Genomic DNA, 23205 nt, shown 5'->3' with positions numbered 1-23205 from the left:
TAGCGTAGCACTGGAGTCGAGGGGCCTCTGCAGGAGCAGGCCCACAGGATTAGAAAGTAGTGGTGGATTCAGGAATGGCCTTATAGGAAGTCTTGGTTTTCCTGTTTGATGCCAGTAAAATGGCACAGCTGGCCAGATGCTGCTCTGAAGGGAGGAGCTGTGTTGGGGACAAGCAGAGACTGCAACTCGGTCCCCCCAAAGGGAGGAGGCTGTCCTTCCAACAGCCGCTTCTGCACCAGGCAGAGTCCTTGGCACTCTTCTAGATGCTGCTGTGTCCCATAAAGCTTAAGTTTATTTCATCTGGAGAAGATCTCCAAAAAGCAATGATAATTTAAAAGCTTCAGTGTTTCGGGTAATTCTGTTCCTAACCCAGACAGGAGGAAGAATTTCCAAACTTTACTTAAAAGTCTCTGTTTCTGTTGCCAAGATGCTAGCAGCAATTTTCATCTGTGGCTTGACTTTTGTAAGTATATTTCAGATTGAGGAGCGAAGCCATACATAGCTGAGCATGCATCTGTCCACAAACCCTTCTCAACCTCCCCATTCCCTCTTCCCTTTCCAATGTTCAAATCAGAGCTGCTCTGTTGACAACTGTAGGATGCAGGTAAGTAACTCTGGGCTGCTTAGTTTTGTGTCCATTGGTGTTCCCATTTCGCCTTTCTGAAACAGAAACATGCAATGAATATGAAAGATTAGAAAGGATTTCTCTATATTTAACCCGTGGGCTGAGTTGGGAAGGTGGAAGATGAGGCTGAGCCTGGTTCTCTTTTAGTCTTCATTATGGGCAAGTTGTCTCTTTCCCAAGAGATCTGGATGGTTTACTATTTGGGAGTCTTTTGACTGACTGCAGATAAATTAATTTGCTGCTGTACTTCTTGCAAAAAGGCTGCATGATATAGGCTATATGACTACAGATGCCTTTAAATTGTGAGAGTTTTTTTTTTTTAAAGTAGAGGACTATTAAAATGAAAGTATATGGGACAGTCCTCAGCTGGCATAAATCCATATAATTTGAACTTCAAAAATTTGACCTGTTCCTGTCTTTGTGTGTTGGAGCATGCCTGGATGAAGGAACAGGAGTGTCTCATTTCTGTGCTGAGAAGAGGCAAAAAACCCACCAACCCAGCCCACAAAGAAACACATGCTGCTTTACTTATTTTACCTTGTTCCATTTGATTCAGGTTATCCGAAAGGCCACATGTTTTCATTCTTTGTATTTTGCCCCAGAACAATCATGGAGTTCCTCTCAGTTTTCCTCAGCTCTGAAGACATAGTATCTGGCCTTAACAAATGGAAAAATACAATTAAAGTTGACCGTGGTCAGAACACGCAGCTGTGTTTTTAGCGTTAATATGCTGTGCGTATGTACCCAACATCCAAGCTGCACCCAAAACAGCTTCCCCCTCTCCAGACTGAAATTCCAAAACAGATGCTGTCCAAATATTTGTGTCAGCATCCAAAAAAGAGAAAGCTACAAAACGCAGCACTTGGCATGGAGTCACAAGGTAATGGATGGACACAAACATCATTTTGTTGAGAGCAATTAGTATTTTCTGCCTAGCTGGAAGCAAGGGGAAGAAACTGGTGGGTGAATGTTACAGGAAAGTTAAAAATTCTGGCCTGAAGTACTAAGTAGGAAATGAGATGTTTTGAAGAACAACACTAAGCTAGCTGCTGTGGACTGTCTCCAGCTTAATTTTTTGTTCATTATTTATTACATATGATTGAAATAAGTGTAATGCATCCTGTTTGACTGTAATGGTTTAGTTAACTCAGGTCTCCAGGACTTATGAAAGACAAACCTTTTGGAACACTTCTTAAAAATAGTTGATGTTTAAGAAAGAAATCTGCAATTTTGTGGTTTTTTAATGCAATATTTCAAAGCTATTTATAGAAAATAAATAAGTAATAGCTATTGACTTCAAATCTTTGAGCTGAAAAATTTTTCAGCTCAAAGTCCTGACTGATGTGGTGCAGACTATTTTGCCAGCTACTAATTTGTTTTTTTAAAATTTAAACATTGTATGGGGTTTTTGTTGTTGTTCAGCTCTTAATTCTTTTACAGTGGAATGGTCAAACTTCTGCATTGATGTTATTCTTTAATTCTTTATTTGCATCTCAACCCTGAGCACAGAGATCTCGCTTGCTAGTAACTTCCCATGTGAAGAGCAGCGTGTTCAGACCTGGGTCTGAGGCTCTAGGGCCCTTTTCAGCCTTTGCTATGCAATACTTAAGATGGCGTTTTGTAATGTTAGAATTTCACTGTCTCTCCTAACTTACTTCACCCTAACCACAAAGTAGTCATTACAGAGCAGCAAGATTTTGTTGGCTGTCAAACTGAAACTAGCATCCTCACCATGAAAGATACCATAATTTGAGGTTAGCTTATTCCCACACAGCTATATTAAAGCTGCAACTCCCACAGATACACAAGTGCGTGTGTCTGCATAGGAATGCCAGGCTGGGACTGCCCAAAGCTTCCCAAATTAGATACTGCCCTGGAAAGGGGTTGGGGATAGCATCAGGAAAAGTTTCTGAGCACATTTCATTGAGATGGCTGTCTCTGTATCTCTGCCAGGGCTGGAACAACTGCTGGGCCAGTCTGCTACCCAGCAGCAGTCACAGCAAGTAGCGGAAGACTGTGTCTCATCTATTTGTCCCCAAAGGGAGCTCGGGAAAGTAAGGAAAAACGATATGAAGGCGCTAATGCGCTCCTCCTTGACCCTGGATTTTTGGAGATCATTTGTAACGCCCTTCTAGCCATAGACAGCTTCATGCACTTTATGATGTCAGATGAAGCGCCAGCGTAGAGGCAATAAATTGATCAAGGTAGGCTCCTGCAGAATTTGCACCCCAGCTTTCAAAGGCCAGGCTAGATTCTTTCCTTACAGTTCAAAGCAGCATCAGACTGTAATTGTTTAATGAGGGCAAGTATTTGACCCTATGATGCTCCACTATCATTTCAGAACAGTTTTCTGTGACTAAAACCAGTCACAGTGGAAAAGCAAAAAGTTCTTGTCTTGGCGGTCATTTGAGCTGGAAGTAAGTTCCTTCCTCTTTGCGGAAGGATCATTCTGCAATGATTTGGGAAGAAATCTACTTTTCCTGCCATAGGTCAGATCCAGGTCCATGTGCTGCTTAAGTTCATAGCACCATGATCAAGTCATTCATCAGCCTGTTTTGGCCCTTTGCACAAAGTAAGATGTTGCTTTGCAGGAGTAAATGTACTAGAAGGAAGGAGAAAATGAAATGAAAACCTGAGCCTGTTTAGAACAATGTATGACAAACCACCGAGTCTTGTGCCAGTATGTTTACCTTGGCAGGCCCCCCTCTCTCCTGCTGGAAGAACCAAGTTCTCTCTCTACTATGAGTATTTTTTTTTTTTTTTTTTTTTTTGACATCCACAAAAGAAGAAAGAAAAGAAAAACAAAACAGCCCTGGAGCAGATCATTCATCACACACAGGGTAGGAGCATGAAAAGGGATTTGCTTTGACCCAGTTAAAAAAACAAAACCAAAGAGTCTTTTTCTAATTGCCCGAATGACTCAAGTGGGACTGGGTGTCAAAAACAACAAATCTCTGCTTCCTTCAGAGCTGTATGTTAATACAGGGCACCAGGCTCCAACCTGTTCCAGTTCAAGACCTTGGGAGATGTCTCTGAGCCCAAGGAAGCCCGTGTAAGCAGAAGCCAGCCAATTCCATATGCCTGCATTTACAAACAGGACCAGGAGCCAGGACAAACATGTTTCATAAATCGTAACAAAGACAGTGGCTTTGAATGCTGAGAGTATCAAGGCTTCAATGTTTGCTTTGCCAAAGCCACAGACAAGTGAGACTTTCTTGCTTTACTACTCTGGTATCGCTGTAGGAAGGGCTTGGCTTTTTGTCCAGCAGCATTTGCAGGGCTGTCATTGATCCACCAAGCCTACCTTTTTATTTCAAAGGAGCCTAAGGGCAACTATGTATCCAAAATGCCATAGGAGTAAGGGGCCCCGCTTTTCCAGGCACCGGAGAAAAGCCCAGTGTCAGTGCATTGCTATTGCAGGGTGTGGGGTAAAAAGAGCAAAAGCAAATACAGATAGGGCTGGGGAGTAAGAGCTAGGAAGCAGAAGAGGAAATGGAGGGAGATAAGGGCTATGAGTAGAGGCAAGGGGTTTATGTAGATATATGGGAGAAGAAAGTTAGTGAAATAAAAGGGAAGGCCATTCATCAGCTACAGAAAGCACCCTGGAGAAATCAGCGTACAAGATCTCTGGGGCTGCCCAGTTACAGCCAGGTAAAAAAAAATCATTCTTTTGGCATCTCATCATACAGCATTTCCATGACAGTAGTACCTGCCCAGTATACGTGTCAAAGTAGCACTGTTAGGAGCTATTGGGCTGGTCCTTCACTGAAAGTACATTGATTTAGCCAGCTGAGGACCTAGCCTGCAATTCTCACGCAGGGAGCACTGGCAGTGTCCTCAGTGCTGCAGAGAAAGGGTCAAGCGGGAGGTTACAGAGACAGGACTTTTCTGAAGCCCAAATAAAGTCCTGGTTCTGTTCAGGTTTAGAGGGAAGGTTCACAAGCATTTTTATTTTTTCCCCAGCTGGTTCACCATCTATTTTAGATGGAACTGTTTGATCTCTTTCTGCTTTGTGTTTCTTTCAGTTTCCCAAACAATAGGAGGAAACTCACTTGTTACGTGTGCTTGGGCCCCAACCAAGCTTTTCCCAGCTGGAAAAATCAGTCCATGAACTTCAGAGGGGTTTTTTTCCAGCTGTAATTACAAAATTCCCAGTTCCCTTATGCATTTCTTAAGGTAGGTACAGGCTGTCTAAGGGGAACAATGAGACATTCCTGAGTGCTTAAACAACTGCTGTGTCCTCACCATCACCTCCTCTAAAACCTGAGGGCTTAAGCATATTTGAGCTGTTTCGCTCAAAGTTACTGAGACCTCAGCTGAAAAAACACAGGGAGGTGCACAGCTCCACGTAATGCTCCTGCTTTGGCGAGTAAGATACCCAGGCTCTTCCTGTTACCTGATTACAAACACCCCAAATTCACCAGACCAGCTGGGAGGACTTGGCAAGCACACAGGTAATACCTGTGCAAGGGGTAGCTGGCAGCACTGGCAGCACTGTCATCACCTCCAACAGACATGTACCACACTGTACAGCTCAGAGGCCAGGCTGTAACTAGCCTGGTAGCCAAACTTGCCCAAGGAACCAGCACGGATCTCTTAATAGAAATGAGACCTCATGCTTGACCCAAATGTTCATCTACAGCAACAAGTCCCACCCATGAGCACACACTCGGCAGACTTCATCTTCCCTTCCTCTGACAGGAAACCTTCCAGCTGATCCTGACCGTCCCATGTCAACGCACATCAGATGCACTATGGGTTACTGTTCCACTGGATGAAAGGTTTGAAGGTAGAGAGAGAAAAGCATTAACCTTGGCTGTAACGCTTAGGAGGGAGCAGAAAGACAAATAATTAGGTTATAGAATGGCTCTGGCTAATTGTCGACATCAGCTGTTGGGGATAAGCATCTTTTTTTTATAGACTCTAATGTTTCCATTTTTCTCACAGGTAACGTTACCCAGTTGGGATCTTAGAGCACCTGGGCACTAAGGAAGCAAATGGCTGTGCTGGTCAGGACCACCATACGCAATGGAGAGAAGGTAAGGAAGGGTCTTCTCTGGCCAGCAACAACCAGAGGTAAATCTCCCACCACCTCCTCCCAACACTAAGTGAAAATCTCTCATAGCTCTGCCTTACCTGTACAACTGTGGGCAGGATCTCTTCAGAGCAGCAGAGGACAGCCCCAGCTTGTTCTGGTTTTTCAGCCGTGTCTTCCTCATAAGATCTCTCATTCTCCCCCACGGATGGCTCTCACCCTAGGGAGCAAAAAGAAACCACATCTCGAAGGACCAGAGGCTAGATGCTGGCAGATATTATCTAGCCAACATATGATACTTTGGGGTACTCCAGAGTGGTAGGAAGAGGGGAGCTTCTTTATTTTGGACAGATAAGAGCCAGGTCCCACAAAAGAATTTTTAACACCCTGCAATGATGCTCAGTGGCCAGCCTCTACCTGTATAGGACACAGCGAGACAGGATGGATCAACTGTCAGTAATACCATCCTCTGTATTTTGCTTGGTAACATTTCTGTGTCTAGGACCCTGCTGTTCTTTCTCCCTTAAGGTTTCAGAGAGTGAGGGTGCTTCACTGGTGGGTCCTGAGTAGCTGCCTAAAGGCACGTTTTACCTTATTGTTATACTGTACTAAAGGAAAGGATCAGTTTGGTTTCCTACCTACTCACATGCACCCAGGGGGACGTTTACAACAAAAACAACCCCAAAAAGAAGCTTGACTCCCTTCTCCTTTCTGTTAGGCCAGGTGCATCGTATCAGCCCTTTTCAATGCAGTGACTTTTGCAGACTTGAATTAGAAGAGATCAAGCCTTTGTTTCCCTGTCACGTCCACAAGCCACAGCTATTGGGCACTTACATTTGAAATGCTAATAGAGATTATCAGGAGGTCAGAGAGTCTCATGAGGCTCTCCCTAATGTTTGTTCTCTCCAGGCTGGGCTCATGAACTGAAAAGGAGCAATGCATCAAAAAAAATCATGGTTTTTTGATACATTGTTTTAAATTTCCTAAAGTAATGGCTGGAAAACCTTGGGATTAGAACAAAAAAAAAAAAAATAAATCATGCCCCAGGACTAGTGTAATGGGGAGAAACGATTCAGTGAAGTTCTCAAACCATAGTCACGCTCGGGGTATTGTTCTTCTGCCCTGTCCCGAGGTGCCTTCCCGCTGTGCCACCAGCAGAGCCATTACTCCATGACTTGTGGCCACCTTGGGAGCACAACCTGGCGTCTGCCCAGCCACATGCACCAGCCCAGGCAGAGCCTGTTGTGGTAATTCTTCTTGGGGCTCTGCTAAGTTTTCAGTTCAAAACTTCAGATGAGGTCATGGGCTCAGCTGAAAACTGCAACAGTGGTTTTTGTGCTATTGAGTTAATTGCTCATAAGTGAGACTGTTTACTCATGCAAATATCAAACCTTTGTGTTTACTATTAGGATTAACGTACGCTGTGGAAGGGTTTTGGAAGCCTCGGCAGTTAGTCCCTCATTGTGCTGGTGCTGTCCCAAAAAAACAAGCACTGCTAATATCGTAGAAAGCCTAAGCAGTTTCCCATTCCTGAAGGCTAGCTAGCTGTTGTCTGCAATGGAGGTGGGAGAACAACGGACCACATGCAGTAAGTCATAATACATGTGTGTCTGTTACTTCGATAGTAAACTTCAGGGGTTAGTGAACCTCTTTTGTTCATGTATAATGCTGTGCACTACAGGGGCTAGGTCTGTGATAATGCAGGTACAAGTTAAATATATTCTGCAAAGGCAGTACATACCGAGATGTTCTTGCTGATGTCCAGACCCTAAAAACAAAAGGCAAATACATTGATAAATAACAAGACAGCGAGACCATCTCACAGTGCTGGGAACAGATTGGGCTCTGTTCTCAGCTCTGCCCTGAAGTTCACCTATAGCCTTTGTCAAGTCCTTTATCTCTTTACAATTCAGTTCCTTGCATGTGTGATAATCCCTTCTTTCCTCCTCCACCTCTCACCTCTCTTGTATTTAGACTGCCAGTTCATGTGTATAGGACCTAGTAGCCTGGGGACTGGTGTAGCAGGATTCCCATACAGTACCTGCACTGCAGAAGTAAATACGGCATTTCATGCTCAAGGTACAAAATGCAACACTAAGTGACAACACTAAGGTGTGGTGTAACAAGAGAGCACAAGGATTCAGTTTAAAGAGTGTGGATCTTGATTCCACAGCCCTGTGAAGTCATCAGGGCTTCCCATGTGCTTAAGATAATGCTCATACTCCAGAAGATGGCTGGACACAAGCATCAGGGCATCAGGCACAGGGCATCTTTAAAGATTCAGCCTTGATTTGGTTTCTGAAGTTCATTGAAGCATTTGCAACCTGTTTGCAACTTTGAGGTGGAAATTTCATTAGGTCTTTCCCATGAGAGACCTACTCTTTCCTCTTTCCTGTCGGGCTGGGAATACTCTGATTAGAGCCTCTGCCCTGGCATTTCAGCACTTCTGATCCCCACTGGAACCTGAAAGCGCTGAGGCAGCCACAAACAATGGGAAAGAAAGGGAGAGGAAAAGCATTCGTCCTGGCTCCCTTGGACTTCAGCGACGCTGTTTCCCTGAAATATACTTTGGGAACTGGAGCTAATTACACTGACATGCTATCAGTCTGGTAGTAAGTGCTGCCAGCTAAGGACTAACCCGCTAAAATTTTTATATGTGGTAATGAATACATGCTTGGTTTAATCTCGCTAGCAGCAATAGTGAAGATGCTTATGACAGAGTACATGTGTTGAGTTATCTCGAGTTAGCGAAGACTAAAGCCCATGCTGCTGTCTGCAGTGCTCCTCTCCCCTGCACTAGCGCTCTGTTTGTACCTTTCTTGGCATAAAGACATAGCCACTGTCTTCATTTAAGGCTGGGAGCAGAGAGGCACTGAGCACCCTGGCCTTCACTGCCCCAGCCCTGTTCAGTAGCAGACAGAGTTGGCTCGTTCTCCCAGCACCCCAGTCTGATCTGCCTGAGCGTAACTTCTCCAGGCTTCTCCCACAGGTCCCACTCAGAGTCTGGCTCCAAGGCTAATACTCACCTTTCTTACTGCAGGGTCCTTTGATGGAAAAGCCTGCCCTTCAGCCATACTACCAGCTTCTCTGAACTCATTCTCCTTGTTGTTCCTATTGTTTGACGACTTCCTGAGCCCCACCATCGGCTGGCTGTTTCCTGATTCCGGGTATCTCTCACTTCCTGCAATGAAATGCAAGGACTTGCTCACATTTCTCAGCATGTCCTGCTAGGACGACCTCTGAGCAGTGCTGCCAGCAATCTGCGACTCCAGATGGGATGAGAACCCTAAGGACTTAATAATGGGATGAGACCCCATGTGTCTTCATGCCACACTGCAGTGGAAAGTAAATGCTCAAATAAAGTGTCTGACGATGGCAGGACTTTCTAACGGCTTCCTCATGGTCTTTTCCTTCCAGGCCTGCTCTGCCAGGAAAGAGAACTTCTGAGCCTCAGCACTAGAGATCCCAAAGACCCTTTACATTCTGACTCAATCCTGCTAGGAGGTGTGCTGATGTTCTGTGTTTCACCAGGTATTAGAGGCAGGCTAAAGTCCAAGGTTTCAAATAAACTAATATCAGCCTCACTTAGTGGGCTGGTTCACATCTAACATTGGATCCAGACTTTTCAGCTGGCTTTATCATCGGTAGGCTGAGCCCAGTCTTTCTCAGTCTTCTGGAAAAGTTGGTCTCTAGATCCAAGCCTTGTAACTGGGGCTTATTTCCACTCGGTCTATAGAATAAGTCATCCTCCAGGAACGTGTTCTGTGCCTGCTTGAGAGGGTAGGAAACTAACAACAGGCATAAGGCTTTCCATCTTAGATCAAATCCTACTTTGGCTGGGGGGATTTTAAAGCCACATGGAGAGGCTCCACTAATGGACCCATTCAGGCATGCTAAGTTTCCAACAGAGAGACCCATTTTATAATGCATTTGTCCTAATCTTTGTAGCCACAGCTGCAGAGCAAAAAGTTCTGATTCACACATGTGAAGCAGCAAGTGTTAAAATCCTAGGTGTAGACAAAGCATTTTAAAACACATCTCTTAGATTTCCAGCTAAGGTTTAGTTCCACTAACACCTTGCTCTGTTCTCATCTGCATTTCCTAGGGAAAAGGAAGTTGCTGGTCAGCTTATTTCACCAACTGGTGGCAAGCAGGAGGGTAGGTTAGAAGTATTTGAACTCACCATTGCAGCTGCTCAGCTTTTCAGCATTCACTCCTATTTCTGGGATGATGGAAAGATCAGAAGGATTTCCAGTCTGAACCAAGAGGCTGTGAGGTCTGCTCCTTCCAGCAAAAAATGTCTTCACGTCTTGGTACGAGTTGAGGAAGACACTGGCAGCTCCACAGGAGCAATGCTGCAGAAGGTACTCCTACACCAGACAAAAAGAAATTATGCAGACTCTCAGGCTGCAACGGCCCAAGGTAACCGGGCGATATGATGGTACAGACAAATTGCAATCATTCCAGCCCAGGGATGCCAAGCCTTGTCCTGAGACCCATCAGAACCCAGACAAATTATTTAATTCTCTCAAAGGCTGAGCAGCCTGGAGTTGGTAATATAGATTTTTCATGGGTCATTGATGTTTAACTTAAATTGCCTGGTACTCAGCACTTTTTGGGTTTGTTTCCCAGAAGGAATTGAATACAAGTTTCTAAATACAGAGCTGCTCAGCTAAGGCATTTGTGTAAACAAACAGATGTGTTATAACAGTGACTTGCATTTTAAGATAATGTTATTTGGTTTGGAATGCACACAGACAACAATATCTTGTTTTTTTTATTGATGGGATGCCATAGTTCACTTGCATGTTACCAGTCAGATTCACTGAATGTGTTACTTCAGCTGGTGTACTTCTGCTGTAGCTGGTGTGGTGGGGAGATTTTCTACCTTGCACAACCATGTTGCACAAGAGTTTAGTAGGGCAGGAAGCAAGGAGAGCTTTATCCAGCTGAAGCGGAAAGGGAACCAAGCTGTCTAGTGGTGTTGGAACCAGGACAGGCCAACATCAGTTTAGCACCTCTAGAGACCCCCAAGCGATTGACCTCATGTAGATATGTTGCCACAGCAGCATGGCACTTTGCATTACCTATACATTTGGGAGGTGCTTTGAAAATCTGATGAAAGATGCTGCTTTTGACCCACAGCATTAAAGATTTCCTTGTAAAGCAAAGGCTGTAGAATAACTGCGTTCCCTTTGTGTCCCAGGATAGAAATGCCATCAGTCTCTGTGGCGATGTCTGTACAGCTCTCAGGAACAGCATTGGGAGCACTGGCTATCTACAGTCCTCATAAGCAGCTCTTAATACCACACTAGCCCATCTCCTCTGGGGATTGTGTCTTCCCTAGCTGTGTCTGGGGCATGGAAACCTTTCCATGCTCATAGTCTGCATGGAGAGCGAACATGGTTTGGAAAGTAGCCTTAGAATGCTCTCCAAAATGCAATGTGAACTGCAGCCTCCACGTCTCATGGCAAATGGGAGTAGTAGTCTTCCTCTTCTACACAGAGAGGCTGTGACGACTCTGAAGAGGAAAATGACGGAGAGCTGCTCAGATATAGGAGATGCAGGAACAAGAGAGATACCTGAGAGAGAGCACGCAGTTTTGTAGAGCACAGTTGCAAGTGCTGAATGTTACATCTGGGGGGTCCAGTTCCCCACTGAACAGTATGGGATGAATGTGGCTGAGAGATCTTGGAAAATACCAAAAAGATCAAAGTTTCAAATATTTAAGTGAAAGCACAGTGCCTTTCATTTCAGTGGGAGCCAGGGAGGAGGGGACACATATACCAGATGAGGATTTGACCTTGAATTTGCAGCTTGGAAGAGTTACTTTGAGTAATGACTCACAGTTGTAAAGCTTCAGGAAATGTGTTAACAATTCCCAGGCTCTATGTAGGAGGCTGCATTCCTCTGAGCGTGAGAGATGGGTACGTGGAAATGACCGGCTACTCTGCTCGCAACCTGACTCACAACTTGGCTTTGGCTCTGAGGAGGAGTCAGTCACCTACTGCAGATCCAGTCCCAGCAGGTGAGAGCAGCACCAGGGGAGAAATGACGCTGTCAGGAGAATAAAAGACTCACCACAGCATGGCTATGAAGAAATAGCTGAGTGTGACAAACCTCTTCTGTTCCTTTGGGGAGTGATAAAATAAATAGAAAGGGAGGGGAGGAAAAAAGCTGGAAACGTGGTGCGATGGCCAAAGAAAAAGAACCGAGAAGCAGAGGTGGGGTAGAGCTAAACAAAATATGCAGGAGCTAAAAAAATGCTGTTTAGGGGGACACTGAAATTATTTGCAAATTTCAGTCAAATTCCCCTGCTAGCTCTGGCTTATAAAAAAAGACAAATGGGAACACTAAGATGTTTCATGTCACAGATTCTTCATTTGGCAGCTCACAAGCGCTAAGAGAGCATGGAGTTGGGTAGTGGTACCACTGCTTCTCTTTCCCACTGTGTCTGTTTTGTGGAAAATTCTGGGATTTTGACAGTCTGAAACCAGAAGGAAAAGAAAGAGCTTTTAATTCAAAACACAATTGCTAAGGAGGTCCATGAAAATGTTTTGTTTTGATAGCACTGACAGGGGGAGATGTGCTCTTGGGGAAGTTTTCAGCTGTAGAGAAGTAAAAGCTACTGACTTCAAGCTGGCCATCACATGAGGTGAGAGGGATGCTTTTTAACTGAACAGAAGCAAGCACATCTGGGAGACAAATCTGAACAAGAACAGAAACCCAAGCCCACCCTGTGGTGGGCAAGGGCTTCCTGAAGACCAGAGCACCCAGCCCAGGTGGGTATGGGGTCAAGTGAATTAGCATCTTCCCTCACACAGACTTGGAACTTTCCATCTGGGCCTTGAGTATGTAACGTAACGGAAGATACTAGAATGTCTGCTTACCTCTTTTATCTGGCTCATCTTCTGCTCTTTCTGCAAGCTGCACACTTGCTTTTGGAGACGCAGGTTGTGCTCCTGCAGCTGCCCAATCTTCTCAATCAGTTGGCAAATGTGTTCCAGGTATCCCAGACCAGATCCCAGGGCTTTGCTGTTACCTTGGTTCGCCTGCAATGACAATGCATCTTGCACCATGGAATAACAGCAGAGCAATCCTTACTAGCAGTTGGGAGCTCAGCACACTCCTTACAGTTGTGTGGGCCATGGCAAAGACACTCAGGCTTCCTCTTGCAGGGGGCTTTGGTTATAGCCAGATCTGAGCTACAGCATTGCTTTGCTTGCTCACAGATCTTTTCTGGATTACTCAGCAAGATGCGCCATCGGAGGGACTATTCTGACTGAGCACAGGCTGACGCAGTGGAAAACTTTGTGACAGCCTGTTTCTAGTTCCACCTCTCAGGCTAGTTTTTGTCTTTTACTGGCCACAGGACCCTTACAAACCAATATAGTTCTACTGTATGGTATAGATGGCTGGGGTTAGTATGGCTCACTTAGCCCATAGCCCTCAGTGCAAGTCGCACTTAATGTATACCGAGGCTGAGCTTGGCTCCTACCCAAAGGCACATATCTGCAGGTTGCAGTGATTTGCTGCTTTGTGACCATCTTGAGGGTACATTTTGTCTACCTTTGGCAATCTGCAACTATTACAGCACAGCTGAACTCAGACCCTCATCACTGGCGGGTGAATGAGAGGGACGTGTGCCTGAACCAAGCTGCCAAAACGAAAGAATGTCTTTCTGCTGGTTTTTGGCAGATCCCAGCATATGTCCCTGCTACTACTTTCTCAGTCATTAAGAGATGCCTGAAGAAAGTCTGCAGGATCAAGCTTGCTGTCTGGCTATGGGAGGATATTCTGTACCACTGGTCTCTTCACACCCAGGACCTGCAGAGGCTCACTGCTGCTCAGCCGAGGGCAGTGCCAGAGACAGACGGTAATCCTGTGGCAGAGGAAAGGCAATGGTGGTTCCCAGCCTCCTGCTCTGCACCTCGCCGTTTCTGGCCTCAGGACTTCCCCGGGCACAGCACTTGTCCCCTCCTGTGCCGTGAGCGGACTCTGCCGAATGTGCTGCTAACAAATACATGCAGAGACTCACTTCCACCTTGGCGCTGCCTGTTGATGTGCATGTGATATCAGTAAGTAAAATAAGCCTCGATCTTTACAAAAGCAGCACTCTAAGTTTATCTTACTTCAAAAAATAAGTTCCCTCTACAAAAGCAGGAAGCTTACTCTGTCTCCTTTCCCACAACAATCTACATTTTTGGGGAAATGCCAGCCTTGGGACTCTTCCTGTCTTTTCATTATGTCAGAAAGCTCATGGCGTGTTCAAAAATAATCAACATTAGGATTTACTTCTTTTTAAACAAATGATGATACAATGTTATTTATAAACAGGTATTATTATGTCCAGATGCTTTTGTGTCTGAGTTTGGGACAGAGGTCACATGAAATCGTATGAAAAACTGTGGTGACTCCAAACCAACCAGTCATTCAGATTCATGATTTTTATTTTCCTCTCAGGCAGAGCCTGCAGAAGTGGTGGCATGACAAAGGTTACTCAGCCATAAAACTGAGTCCTTAGCGTGTCTGTGCACTAGGAAGGGGCGCAGCCCCCCCCCCAGAACCTGCAGGGAGAACAAAGCCTACGTGGTGTCTGCTGGGAAAAGCTTGAATCAAAAGCACTAAAACCAACATATCTGAGAGCAGCTAGGGATTTAGGGGTGCTGAGCTTCAGAAGCATGATTTTCAGAAAGTACATGAGTATCAGCTTCTGAAAATCTGGCTCTTTTCAGCTGTCCCCAAATGAGTAGCCATTTTTTTTATGCTGTCCCAAAATGGGTAGTCAGAAGTTTATCGTTATCCTTGAAAATGTAGGCTTTCTGCCACTCTGTACCCTCTTTTAATACATTTAACACCTTGCCTTTCTGCCAGTTTGCTGTTGCAGTGACTGATGGCATGTCTGTATTGCCCTAAGGAGACAGTGAGCCAAACCCAACCTGTTATAGCTGTAGAAACATAAAGAAAGACTCTAAGGGACGGAGGAGCTCTTGGAAAAGAGGATAAAGTAAAATGTTTGGCTGTAACATCAGGAGTGGGGAGAAAGCATGAAGCATTTGACTGTGATCTCTTTCAGTTAGAGACATTCTTTTTGTTCATATTTGTCCTTATTGTGCTTAATATTGTAAGGTCCTGCTTCGTGTTCACAGCTGCTAGACAAAACGGGCAGGGGGTGGAGAAGGCGGCCCTGACTTCCAGGGCTCTGTGTCTAGCGCTGAAGGCACTTAAAAGCAAAGGTGTGTTTGGGGCAGGCATGGAGAAACTCTGGCTTTTAGCAAAAGTTAGAGAGAACTTCCAAATCCTGAGAATAAACACAGGTCCCCAGAAAATGAGAGGGAAAAGGTGCAGAGCAGGTGCTCCAGGTCTCGGGCCAAGGTGGATTTACCCCTGCAGAGGACCTAAACCACACTAAAGGTTGGACTCAATATGCTGGAGGCCTCTGTTTCACGGCCATCCTTCAGAGGCTGCTCAGGGCAGGCAGTTTGGGCTATTTAGTAGGAAATTAATTTGCATTTTACTGAAGTGATCCCAGCAAGTGCAAATGAGCGAAGGGCAAATCAGGCAGAGCCTCCAGTGCCTGCCCATCCCTGCAGGCCAGACACACCTGTGGTCAGCACGCAAGGGTAAAAGCTTTTAAGAGGGATGCTTCACCTTCCTTGCCCCGCCACAAGGCCATTAGCATCAGGATTGCTCAGATATGGCAGGCATTCAATACAGAAAAGTTATTTAATTTAGCTGGTTGCCCCCAAAACAATTGATCAGAGAGGGCCTCTCTAGGGACTCTTCCAGGACCTTCTTTTCCATAGACTGGAAATAACTAAACAGCCTTCGCTATCTTCTGGTCATGCCAAGTGGAGCGTAGATCCTGCTTTGTCACATTCTGGTCTAAATATTTTCCTGTCAGCACCTGTGATAGTTTTATGCTAGCAGTGGAGGGTGAGCAACTATAGGAAAACTGCAAACATTTTCCAGGATGAGTCTCTTCCAGTGTCTGTCCTCCCAGCTGAAGCTTCCCAAAACATTCATCTAACGCGACTGAAATTTTTCCCATTCCCCACATGGAGATTGTCAGATAGTACTGGAACAAAAGCCATGTGGCCATTTTTGAGTTGATGAAACCTATGAAGAAGGAAAAACGTCTCACCTACTTTTTTGAAGGTGTAGGTGCAGAGGATCAGACAGATGCAATTTATGAGTCAGCTGGTTAAAGTTGCACTAGGAAAGTAACAATATAATGTATAAATAGGTGCCAGATTTTGCTTTCAGGTACATCAGACTCAGCCAGACCCTCAGCTGGAAGAAAAGGAAATCAAGACTCTCAGTATACTCTGCTGAGTTAGTCCCATTACGGATTTGACCCTGCAGAGTTAAGGTGCGCTACACTGACTTTACACCCATGTAACTAAAAAGAGATCTCTGCCCTTGCAAGTGCTCACCTGACTAAGTTTTGGGGACAGGTTTTCAGTACATGTATCCCTGCTCAGCTGGCAATAAACCATCACAGTTGTGCTGCCCCACAGATTTAGGAAGCTTAAAAATATAGGATCAGCATCTGCACTGGGAGCTTTGGCTTATCTAGAACCCTCTAGCCAATCTTTTGACTGGTGTAAAATCACATTTTTCCTCTGAAGCCACCAGAGCCACAGAGGTGGGAGCCTGTCCCTCTGTGGATGTGTAACATTGGGCTCTCTGCAGCATCTGAGCACTACAAAGGTTTGAAGTTCAGTGGGAGCTGCAAGACAGACGGTTGTTTTCAAGCCTCTTGTCCAATTCAGGTATAATAAAAATCTGCATTTCTGATCATCTTATCAGCACTTTGTCCTCCCTCATTTCAGCCTTTATCTGTTACTTTGATGCATGCAATGAAATTTTCTTCAACTGGGTTCAATGGAAAACTGTCCTGGGCTGGACCTGACAGCAGGAGCTGAAGCTTACGGGCAGGACTAGCTTCCAGGTGAAGTTGCTTTTCATTCAGATAGGAACTCACTGATGTTTCTTGCACTGACTTTGGTTTCTGCGCTTCATGCAATGCTCTTCACTTTCTTTTGTGGATAGTTTTGAGTTATACTATGCTCCCTCCTCCCGTAGAACCCTCACTGCCTGCTCCCACCCCATTAGCATGGCCCGTATGGAGGCAGTACCCTCACTGTGCCGACAGCCAAGGAACGTAATTACAAACCTCCCATCATGGGCTTGGAGGAACTGATTAGTGACGCCACTGGCTGAGTGGGAAGCATTTGTCACTGGAAGCTGACGGCACCAAAAGCCTTGTGAATAACAGGAAAGAGAGGGATCGTGCTGTATATTTCTGACAGCTCCACCCTGCTATCCAGGAGGGGCTGCGCTTGCTGATAGCTTCTGGTTTCCTCTGAGCGGCACGCACAAGCTACGGGGCTGACCATCACAGGTTGCCCTATCCTTCCACTGAACCGTACCACTCTGTGCAGAGAAGTATTTTGACTGCTTTAGCTCAAGATAATTAGCACTGTGTGAATAATGTTGGGTTTTTTTTTTCATTTAATGACGACAATGCTCCCACCCTCTCTCTTCTTCTAGGGGTATGATTTAAATGTAAACTCTATGGAGCATGAGAAAGTGTTTGCAAAGCAAAAGCATCAAAAGCTAAGTATCTTCAAACTGATCCCAAACGTTTAATTTGGCTTAAAAGGAAATGTCTTTATTTAGGCTTCAAAGTTCTTTCACTTGTTGTTTGACAACTTCCACTTTCTTTCATCTTTCTGAATGTAGGCAAATTTCAAAATAACGACAGTTCAAAACAAAAGATCAGAAAGCTTTGTTTAAGAAATGGCAGACTGAAATGATTTGATGTATATTTTCAGCCAAAGCCATTCATCAAATGAATCCAAAAGGTCAAAATGTGTGGTCGTTTTCAGTCTCTCTTTTTCAGCATTTTCCTTCCTGTTCTCTTGGAAGTGGCCTCAGCAGTGAGGGAGGCCAGGAGGACATCAAGGGACATCCTCATCAAGAGACTGAATCCTTGCTCAGCTGTGGTGTGCTGGCAAGCACAGCACTGTTGGCATTGCCACAGCCAGATGGGCTGGGGAAATTCAACTGCTCTCCTGTTACTTGAAAGTTGTTTTCCCAAAAACAGCAACAGAACTGAGGAAGTTGCTGTTACCTATAATTAAATAATACTCTCACCTGGCATTAAATGTAAGCCAGTGTAAGCACTCCTGCATTTCTATCAACATGAATTTAAAGCAGCAGGAATGTATTCGATGGAACAATTTGGTTTGCCATGTTCTTTGCCAAGCAGAGTGGGAATACCCTGTACTGGCCCGCTATCTTTCAGACAACATTGATTGCATTTCCAGGGGTATCTGAGTCCCTAGGACTACATCAGGACAGACAAGAGATTGGCTCCTTTGGACAGCTTACAGGCAAATGTGAAAACCACAGAGTAACCCTGGAGCAGAGCCTCAGCTGGTGTGAACCAAGGTGCATCCGTCAGTTGTATGGGCAGATGATCACCTGGACACCGTTTCTGAGTGGGTCTCCATCTGTCCTGCCTCTGTTGTATGACAGTGAGGACGGGTCAACCTTGTGCAGGTTTGGTGAGGGCAGAAGGCTTTGCAGCTGCAGGAGGCTGTCCCTGTGCTCTGAGGCACACAGCGCAGCAGCAGCTGCAGGGCTGCACAGCAGCCACGGGCATTTCTTACCCCAGTCAGCTCGGGTGCTACCTGGCATCCCAGCAGTTTGAAGAGAGCTGCTCTTGAGATATAGCAGCCTGGAGGTGCTCTGTGAAGAGGGGCAAACTTCCCCAGCATCTAGGTCACAGCTGTATTTACACAGCTCAAAAAACAAAGAAAGAAAACTCCTCTAGGGCACAGAGCTTTAGCACTTAGCCAGTGAGGATATTAAAAAGGAGAAGAGATAAGCCACCAAGAGCTTCATTTCCTCTTCAGCTTCTTTCTAATTTATTCTCTTGTTTATTTAAATGCCCTGTTTTGGGAAACTAAGACTCCATTTCACAAAGGATTTAAAGGAATTTTGTGGGCAGCCAGAGCTGTCAGACAAGACCAAGCTGGCTGCAAACCCTCCAGAGTATGACAGAGAATTTAGGTAACTTTTTATAAAGTGTCCTTGTGGTCAAACCCTCCTGCTCCAGTCCTTTTTTGAACTCTCTGCCAACAGGTCAGGTTGCTGACTGTTTGGGAAGCGTACAAAATAGACATCTGTCTTCTGCTGTGAGGCAGCTCTGGGGAGGAAGAGGCTGCTCAGCTGGATCGTGTGTTGCTTGTACTGCCTCAATATGCAATGTTAACAGAGACGGGTCATCTCTGACCTTCCTTGCTGCTTGGGAGGGTTTGGCATGCTGGAGAGGAAGGCCATCGACTGATGGTTCAGAGCCTGGGCAGAGAGGTCATGGTGCAATTACATGCACAGCACTTGTCACTTGGCTTCCTCCCACCCATCTCCCATTCCAATTCATGCAATGAAACCCCCCAAAAGAAATTCCCATTATGCAATGCACCCAAAATAAATTCTTATTATGCACTGTTTGATGTTTTTGGTGTGCCTGTGTGACCCCCTTCACCTAGTCTGCCCTTCTTCTTTCCCTTTGCTCATGGGGCTCTTTGGTCTGTCTCTCTGTCAAGAATCATCTCCTCAGACCTTTCCTTTGCTGGTTCATGGAAGCCACTGCAGCAGGCAGACAAGGCAGCAATCTATCTGCATGTCGGCAGCACAGGGCTTCAGGCAAAGCACCCACTATGGGAGAAGGTGCACAGAAGGGATTTTAATTCTCCTGTCAGTGGCACAGTGTACCCAGCAAGGGGGAAAAGAGAGGGTCTGCAGTGGAACAAGCTGCTGAAATTATGTCTTTGCAGTTTGGTTCATCACAGCTGTGCTGGTGAGTTGAAATGAGTTCTCCATCTTCAGCCCAACAAAGATTTGTATTTGTGCGTTAGGTCCCTGCTTGCTCATTATTTGAGAGCTGGCTCAAGAGGACAGGACATGCCTGGACAGAAATGAACCACCCCTTAGACAAGTTCTTTCCAAATTTTGGTGCCCCAACAGCAGTCCAGCTGTTCCCAGGAACAGGAATAACCTGAGCTTGAAAAAGAAACTATGTTCTGATCCCCATCCAATGTATCAGAGGATGATGACTAACTTCACAATCTTCATTTTAAAATCAGAATCAAGTCCATCCTCTAATCTAGGGCTATTTGAAACATCAGAGCTCCATGAGCCATTAGTCATCCTTACCCAGACCCGATATATGTGAATTACTTCAGAATTTCACTGCTACGAAAAGAGCTCTTATGAATCAATTACCATTATTTGCTGCTTCCAACAGTTTCAGGGGAGATTTTCTAACTCACTCAGATGTGTCCTAGTTCGTGACGAACAATAGAGCTTGACCCTTGACTGAGGTATTTGGACAGGCCTAGCTCTAAGATTTAGTTTAAGTGTTTCTTACCTCACTCAGTCTACAGCATTCATCCATGTATTCATCCAGACTGTCGCTTGTGGGGTACTTCTTCAGCTGATGTCCATGGGTCTGAAGGTCTTGCATGCTGCCAGAGTTCTCAGGGAAATTGTCAGCAATTGTCTTTGGCTCTTCTATGGGACCTGTGGTGGGAAAAGTGCTTTCCCTGGGAAGGTCTGTCTCTGGGGTAGGTTCCTTTTCCAGAGATTGCCTTTCACTCTGGTCAAAATGTTCATCAGGACTTTTTTCCTGAGGGACACTGAATTCTTCAAGGGAAGCTGTATGACCCTGCACAGCATCTGCCTCCTGGCTGTAGTACTCAGCTTGCTTTTTGCTCTCTGGATCTTGGTGGCTGACTTTTCTGGCATGCTCTTTACACGTTCTCATTATCAGATGGTCAATTTCTGGAGAAGAAGAGGTGCTAAGCACGCCTGAGTCACAAAATGAGTCTCTGCTATGAAGCACAAAGCTCTTCTCTGAACCCGTAGGCGTTGATGGTGAATTAGCCCCGCTTGGCAATTCAACTCCTGAATCCTCAGATTCAAATTTGGAGAATCTGTGAAGTCGGCACTTGGACTCAAAGGCACTGAGGTCAGGCAGCGTGGCTACACAGTTTGTGCCTGCTGGGGCATCTGTATTGTTTGGATCCACCGATGTGGCTGCTGCATTTGGATTTCCCTGGCAGTCCAGTGGGAGGCTGGCACCAGGGAGATGGGACTCTACTGTGCAGGCTGTGTCAGCTGGAGCCTCTGGGATTAACCCTGGGTTTTGAATTCCTTCATTGCTCAGTATCTTCATATGTGTTAACACAACTTTGTCCTCAGCAGGTGGGCTCTTCTTACCTGCTTAAATGAAAACAAGTAGAAAGTCACAAGGGGCTACAAAACTCAGTGCTAGTGCAACCCCTGAGGGATGTGAAATGTAAAACTGTCTATAGTAAGGTGGCAAAGGGGGACAGCCCTAATTTGTTTTTCTTGAGCTATACGAAGCTTTCTTGTAGGCTTTGCTACAATAGAAGTGTTGTGTTTCATAGCCCTAGCGTCCTTCAGGGGGAGTCATAAATGCAGAGTTCTGATTTAGTAGATAGGTAGAAAAACAACACATGTAGCCAGATACCTTTTTAGTGATTACCTGCGTACAGATGCAGAGAAGTACATGTTCTTTCAGCATGATAGACATTAATTAAAGACTAAAATATTTCCACTGATTAAATGTATTCTGAACCAGCAGGAAAAAGTGTAAAATAAAATCTGCCTTTCTGCAGGCTTAAGTGAATTTTGGGTTGCAACAAGCAATTCTCTGCAGTATTTGCTGCACACATACAGGTGACGAAACGCAAGTACTGATAGGAAAAGCAAACGAGGCACTGTAGATCTTTTTCACTCCCTGTATGGTTTTAGCTATGAAGTAATTTCTTTAAATGAACTCTTACCTTCTTTGTAAAGAGGAAGGAGATGGGGGCACCTTTGTTCATGAGCTTTTTGCACATGGACAAAGACGACTTGTTTTCATATCACAATTATTTCACACGGTAATGTGGTAGAATAGCCTCTGGTTGAAAGGCTCATCTACAGGAGTTGAAGATCTGCCCCAGGTTTTCTTACTGTTTTTCTGAATCTAATATTTCACAGTGCAGACTTATGGTTCATGCAGGTATGAGAGCCAGTGTGAAAGCTCTGCATTCACCCTTTAGCAAACTGCAAATCTCAGCTCCAAATCCATCTATTTGTGGGTTTGGCACCAGGAATTGCTGCAGTACAAAACTTCAGTTTCTCTGGTATCTTTTCCCTTATTAGTGCCTGACCCAGAGCACCTCAGAGGGCTACAATGCATACACTTTTCAGGATATCTTACTTCCTACTTCATTTCCTTTCATTCCCCTCTCCTACTTCCTTCCTTTTTGCCTGACATCAAATCAGCAGCTGCTTCATAAACTCACTCCCAGTAACATAATTATACCTAAGCAGGCAGGGAAGCCTGGGAGCCCCTGTCAGCAGTAGAGCAGGGAGAGCTCCAGAGTGCAGCCTTCCTTTGTGGTAACCCAGAAAACTCCCTGTTTCAGAAATAACCCGTTTTCCAGCCTTCCGTCCTTCAGCTTGCTTTCCGCAATGTCCACAGACAAGGGAGACTTTGACTCATTAGGGCCAAGCTAGCTATTACACGGATCATTTTCTACTTTATTTAAATTTCTTCTATTTGATTGTGAGAATTTCTTGGAATACCACTGAAACATGCCCTTTACAGTTCATAGGCAGCCACAGATCTAATATTTTACACTGGATTTTCATAAAGGCTCTCAGTGATAAATAATCCCATCTGATGGGCTTTTTGTGGCACTTGGGCACATAGTGCTTATAACACTTTATAGAAGATCTTGTTTAGTATATACAGAAATGCAGCTGCCTCCCTTGGCAGGATTCATAGGCATCTCTCCACTGTGAAAAGCCACATTTGGGACAGTCAGTCCCAGACTGTCAACAATGCAACACCAGTACTTTGCTGTGGTGGGGGACAAGAGAAAGACATTGCCCACAGGTATGCCACAGGAAAGCTCATCAGGAGCTGCCTGTGCTGGGCTGGGTAACAGCCCTTCCTCTCTTGGGATGAACATGATGGACCCTGAACTGAGGACAAGGAATAGGGAGCCTGGTTTGCAGCTTCACACACAGCAAAACGCCACCTGCAAGAGGGAGCTTGGTGCCAGGTCCTGGATGGAGGAGGTAGAGCTGAGTCCTTACTGATTTGGAGTGAAGAGGATCTACCTGTTCAGCTGCAAATACCTCTTGGCAGCGAGAGGCAAAGCGTTATTTCTGCATGAAAAATAAAAGGCTAACAGGCTCTTCTGATGGCATCACCACCCCAGATGGCACAACAAAAGCACTGAGAGTCAGGAGGAGAGCAGTTACCAGTTGCATTGCTGTGCTTTCTTTTTGAGAGCAAATCATACAGCTGTCACTCTTACAATGAAATACTATATGCAATGGTAGTTCCTTCCCACAAACTCTGATTGCCTTCACTTATGAATCATGCCATGCTTTCCTTTGACTGGAGATTCTCTCACTGTCTTTCAGTCTGCTCCCTTTTCCTTGCTTA

The 23205-nt window shown here is 45.2% G+C and overlaps 1 protein-coding gene across 1 annotated transcript; it reads right to left on the bottom strand.

Moving 5' to 3' along the window:
* Positions 1–1182: 1182 nt before the first annotated feature.
* Positions 1183–20581, bottom strand: LOC104167760. The gene is made up of 7 exons (XM_009708103.1): positions 20104–20581; positions 12551–12712; positions 9844–10030; positions 8687–8841; positions 7402–7428; positions 5762–5880; positions 1183–1282 (listed from the first exon to the last, which is right to left on the bottom strand). The coding sequence occupies exons 1-7, from the start codon at positions 20497–20499 to the stop codon at positions 1183–1185; spliced, it is 1146 nt and encodes a 381-aa protein (XP_009706405.1). The 5' UTR covers positions 20500–20581.
* Between the last annotated feature and the right edge of the window lie 2624 nt (positions 20582–23205).

Source organism: Cariama cristata, unplaced genomic scaffold (genome assembly GCF_000690535.1).
Source record: "Cariama cristata isolate BGI_N322 unplaced genomic scaffold, ASM69053v1 scaffold31829, whole genome shotgun sequence".
NCBI lineage: Eukaryota > Metazoa > Chordata > Aves > Cariamiformes > Cariamidae > Cariama > Cariama cristata.
The sequence above is the reverse complement of the archived record's forward strand: the minus strand, read 5'-3'. Positions and strand labels throughout refer to the sequence as shown.